The 5,091-nt window shown below is 34.5% G+C and overlaps 1 protein-coding gene across 1 annotated transcript; it reads left to right on the top strand.

Annotated features, from left to right (window-relative positions):
- The first annotated feature begins 677 nt into the window (after positions 1–677).
- On the top strand, positions 678–4,877 carry LOC110655861 (L-ascorbate oxidase homolog). Its single transcript, XM_021812329.2, has 8 exons — positions 678–1,010; positions 1,105–1,214; positions 1,838–2,108; positions 2,797–2,893; positions 3,011–3,356; positions 3,525–3,890; positions 3,973–4,051; positions 4,380–4,877. The coding sequence occupies exons 1-8, from the start codon at positions 867–869 to the stop codon at positions 4,581–4,583; spliced, it is 1,617 nt and encodes a 538-aa protein (XP_021668021.2). The 5' UTR covers positions 678–866; the 3' UTR covers positions 4,584–4,877.
- Positions 4,878–5,091: the final 214 nt, after the last annotated feature.

Genomic DNA, 5,091 nt, shown 5'->3' with positions numbered 1-5,091 from the left:
TTAATAAAAACTTATTTGACTCTAAAAGTAATTGTCATGAACTTAAAAAGATAAATTAAATTGATAAAAAATTATTTGACTCTATAAATAATTACTAGAAGTTTAAAATAATCATCTAAATTGATAATAACTTATTTAATTCTAAAAATAATTATCAACGGCTAAAAAAGACTTTTTACTTTAAAAAAAGTTTTCAATATTATAGCTTCAAAAAATAGTTTTTTTTTAAATAAAATTTTTAATATGAAAAAACTGTTGTCGTTTAATGTAATTATTGGAATTTTTTTTTATTAGGAGTAATCATGTTAAAATTATCAGTTAAAAAAAATTATGTTAGAATTAATGATTTCGAATTCGAATTAATTATATAAAAAAAAAATACAACTAAACAGTGGCACACGGAAACGCGTGAATTGCTGCACCGAATATCATCAGCACTATCTGCATCCTTTATTTATTCATTTAATTATTTTTACATCGGAAAGAATGCAACCTTACATAATTGACATAACAAATTAATAAACCTACTTTGATTAAAAAAAAATACAATTTAAATTATTTAATCTCTTTATTTAAAAAAAATAAGTAATTAAAAAAATAATAAAAAAAATGAGTGCTTGTTCTGTTCCATGCACTATGCAGCCAACATTTCACACTCACCAGTGAAGCTTCTTTCTGCGCCTTGGTCCTATTTAAGCCTTACTCAAGACCCAAAAGCTGTTGAAACAGACCCTTAACTCTGGCATTTAGTTTCCTTGTTTTTTTTCCCTCTGTTTCTATTTAATCTTTGATGGTGATTTATCATTTCGTTACTTACTAGTTTTGGTGTTCTGGCTACTTGGTTCAGTAAAATTTTTGCAGATTTAATGGGAAAAGTTGTGTTTCTGCATTTACTTTGTCGAGTTGTGGCTCTTTTGGCTGTTTCTCTGGTCAATGCAGATGACCCATATAGGTTTTACACTTGGACTGTGACTTATGGGACTATTTCTCCTCTTGGTGAAGCTCAACAGGTTGGTTATGCTTGTTGCTTGGTTGTTTTGGGTGTTTGATTATTGTAATCTTGGATCTGGTTATTTGGGGTCTATAAAGTTTGGGTTTTGACAGGTTATCCTTATCAATGGGCAATTCCCTGGTCCTCAACTCAACGTGGTCACTAATGACAACATCATCCTCAACCTGGTCAACAAGCTGGACCAACCTTTCCTCTTGACTTGGTGTGTTTCCTTCTTTCTATTACTGCATTTGTTCTTTTGTTTCTGGGCCTTACTATTTCTTTCCATCTTTTTATTTTCTCAATGTTCTGAATTCAGAAATGAAATGGGAGACTTCATAATTATTTCTGACCCAAAAATATTAATGCTTGAAGCCTGTAAGAAGGAAAACTGATGTGTAATTTAGGCATTTTTGGGAATAGCAAATTATCAACTTCAATCCTCATTCGAGATCTACAATGTGGTTCTCTTTTTTAGCAAAATGGTGGTTTAACATCCATTATTTTGAATTCTGACTGGTGAATTTGAAAATGAAAACAATCAATGTGCTCCTGATTCACTCAAATTGCTGCTCTAGATTTAGTGACCCTGAGATGAAAATAACTTGCTCTGATCTTGGTTCTGAAGGGCTTAAAGTTTTAAGCTAGTATATCAATTATGGATTTTTAGGCTCTGTTCGGTTAGCTTGCTAATGTGCGTGTTTTCAATTTTTATTTATTTATTTTGTTAGGGAAAAAAACCTTAGCAAGATTTAGCATTAATATTTCTTTTACGGTGTCTGATTACTTGATTGTGGAATTTAAGTGAGGACATTCCATAATAAAAATTTGTTGTATTGTCAATAGGAATGGTATCAAACAGAGGAAGAACTCTTGGCAAGATGGAGTGCTGGGAACCAACTGCCCCATCCCTCCAAACTCGAACTACACTTACAGGTTCCAGACCAAGGATCAGATTGGGACCTTCACATACTTTCCATCAACACTATTTCACAAAGCTGCTGGAGGTTATGGCGCAATCAATGTGTACGAGAGACCTAGAATTCCAATCCCTTTTGCGACCCCTGATGGAGATTTCACTCTGCTTATTGGTGATTGGTACAAGGCCAATCACAAGGTGAGCAACATATATTTTCTATTTGATTATACCGGTTTTATTTTCTACTCATTATTTTGTCTTTGATCCTCATGAAATGCCACTATTAATCACTGTATGTTATATTTTTCAAGCTTTTGCTTCTGTGGCTTAACAAGTCATACAGAATTGCTTGATCTCTAAGCACTTTATTTCTTCCCAAACGTTGCAAAATAGTGCTGACTTATTATTATTATTATTATTATTATTATTATAAATGTTGCTGGCTTACTTGATTGTGCTTATGTATTTTATTCCCTTTCTCGTTCAAAAGTTTATACTGAAAAACTGCATTTCCTTTTTATGTCTAAGGAACATTTGCAATCCATTTCACAGCTGAGATATTCAGATGACTAAAAATCCAAGACAATTTGTATCATTATAATTGGGTTGAATTGTTATTTCAAAGCTACATCTAACCCCTTTCATGTGAAATCAATCTTATCAAATAAAGCAACAAGATAATCATAGCAATTAGGTGGAATTTGATCGTCATATGGTTTGGTAAAGGTTTCATTACAAAGTACTGCTGTTAATGCTGGATAACATCAAGCTCATTTCTAAGTGCTACTTGTTTCTTGGAACAAGTTTGCTCTTCGCATATATTTGTAATGCTTACACATATTATTTTGCCTCCAACATCCATGTTAATTTGCGCTTATGTTTGCAGATGTTACAGGCATCTTTAGACTCAGGAAAATCTCTTCCCTTTCCAGATGGAGTTCTTATAAATGGCCAGACTCATACTACATTCAGCAGTGATCAAGGTCATTCTCTGTCTTTATCATTATTCTCGATTCTCTAAGGATGTTCAATATTTAAACCTTTTTATATTGTACCATCTTACAAATTCTTTTACCAACATTATTTGCTTTGGCCTTCAGGTAAAACCTATATGTTCAGGATCTCGAATGTGGGCTTGTCAACTTCCTTAAACTTCAGGATTCAGGGTCACATGATGAAGCTGGTTGAGGTTGAAGGATCTCACACCATCCAGAATTTATATGACTCTCTTGATGTGCATGTTGGTCAATCTGTGGCTATCTTGGTAACTTTAAATCAACCGCCAAAGGATTACTACATTGTTGCATCCACTCGTTTTACTAAGCAGGTTCTCACAACTACTTCAGTGTTACGCTACACAAACTCTAAGACCCCAGCCTCTGGATCCCTGCCTGCTCCTCCTACTGGCCAATTTGATTGGTCTATGAGGCAAGCCAGAACTTACAGGTATAGATGATTTGAGATCTCTTAAAAACCTTTTTTAGATGTGAACACTCCCAGAGGAGTGATACATCACTTGACTCTATTTAATCCAACAATGTCAGGTGTAATTTAAATCATTAGTTATTTGTGCACAATGATTTAAATTGATCCTCTAATTTCTTTTGTTTGAAGGTGGAATCTGACTGCCAGTGCAGCCAGGCCCAATCCCCAATGTTCATTTCACTATGGAAAGATAACTCCAACAAAGACAATTGTATTGGCCAATTCAGCACCTTTAATAAATGGAAAGATGCGTTATGCAGTTAACAGAGTCTCCTACGTTAATCCTGATACCCCATTGAAGCTTGCTGATTACTTCAATATCCCAGGAGTCTACAGCATGGATTCCATCCAAAGCCTTCCTTCTGGTGGTCCTGCATATGTAGCTACCTCTGTTATACCAACATCACTCCATGATTTTGTGGAAATTGTTTTCCAGAATAATGAAAACACCATGCAATCATGGCATCTTGATGGTTATGACTATTGGGTCGTTGGGTAAGGCAAACAATTGTTGCTTCATCTACTCTAATTTTGCAAGCTAACTAGGCTCTAATCATTCCTGTTACAATGTCTACAGTTATGGAAAAGGCCAGTGGACACCAGCCGAACGAGGCACATACAATCTAGTTGATACTCTCACCAGACATACTGCTCAGGTAAACTAATCCTGTAATCCAAGGTTCTAGGGATGTTATTTTTGTAAAGGTCAAGATATTCTCCAAAGGGATGGGAGAAATCCAGAGACCAAAATTGTACATGTCTAATAACAACTTAGCGTACATGAACAATATGCACTAGATTGCATAATTCTTCCTGCAACAGCAGTCCACCTGGTGGGTTATGGATATTGTAGTCAGGAAAAGCAACTTCAGCTTAGCTATATGATTAGAAGCAGTACAAGGATAATGAATGCCTATTATCAGTTCATTGCATTTATTTTACTTGTATTTCTCCATATCTTGAAGTGAATTCATTTTGTTGCAGGTATATCCAAACTCGTGGACTGCTATACTGATCTCCTTGGACAACCAGGGTATGTGGAACCTGAGGTCTGCAATTTGGGAGAGGAATTATCTTGGGCAGCAGCTATATCTCAGGGTATGGACTCCAGTCCACAGCCTTGCTAATGAATATGACATTCCTAACAATGCTCTACTCTGCGGGAAAGCTGCTGGACGCCACCCTTAGTATGATAAACTAAATGGTAATCTGTTTTCTCAGTCATGAGGGGTTGACTGGAAAGAGGAAACCGAACAGATATAGACAAGAGAAAGGCATATTTAAACGATTGATGAAATTTTTATTGTATATCTCAAAGAAATTTTAGATTTTGGTTGCCATGCTTTTATGATCATCATCAGCTTTCAATGTTCTGAATCTCTTCTTGTTACCTAGGTTTGCATTTGTTAAAAATTGAAAACCATATTGAGGATAGGAATACAAGTTGGTGTTTAATAATAATATTATTATTATTACTATTTATACTTTTTCTGCTGGTTTAGTTTATAATTTATAAATTTTGCATCATAAGCACATGGTGTGAAATTACTCACATGTATTGAAATTAAAGTGCTTCATATGCAATTTATACTTGGTGTTTAGCATGTGATCTATTCTTGGAATGCTTTCTATTTGTTTTCTAACTGACTTCATAGTGGTTGACCTATCAATTTTTTACTTTGTATTCTATGATATT

This window comes from Hevea brasiliensis, chromosome 7 (assembly GCF_030052815.1).
Source record: "Hevea brasiliensis isolate MT/VB/25A 57/8 chromosome 7, ASM3005281v1, whole genome shotgun sequence".
Taxonomy (NCBI): Eukaryota; Viridiplantae; Streptophyta; class Magnoliopsida; order Malpighiales; family Euphorbiaceae; genus Hevea; species Hevea brasiliensis.
This window is presented reverse-complemented; position numbering and strand designations above follow the sequence as displayed.

Excerpts from the sequence above, each read along its gene's own strand:
- LOC110655861 (XM_021812329.2), top strand. The coding sequence starts at position 867 with ATGGGAAAAGTTGTGTTTCTGCATTTACTTTGTCGAGTTGTGGCTCTT. Across the intron at positions 1,215-1,837 it reads CAACCTTTCCTCTTGACTTG|GAATGGTATCAAACAGAGGA; the intron begins GTGTGTTTCCTT and ends TATTGTCAATAG. Across the intron at positions 3,891-3,972 it reads TATGACTATTGGGTCGTTGG|TTATGGAAAAGGCCAGTGGA; the intron begins GTAAGGCAAACA and ends CAATGTCTACAG.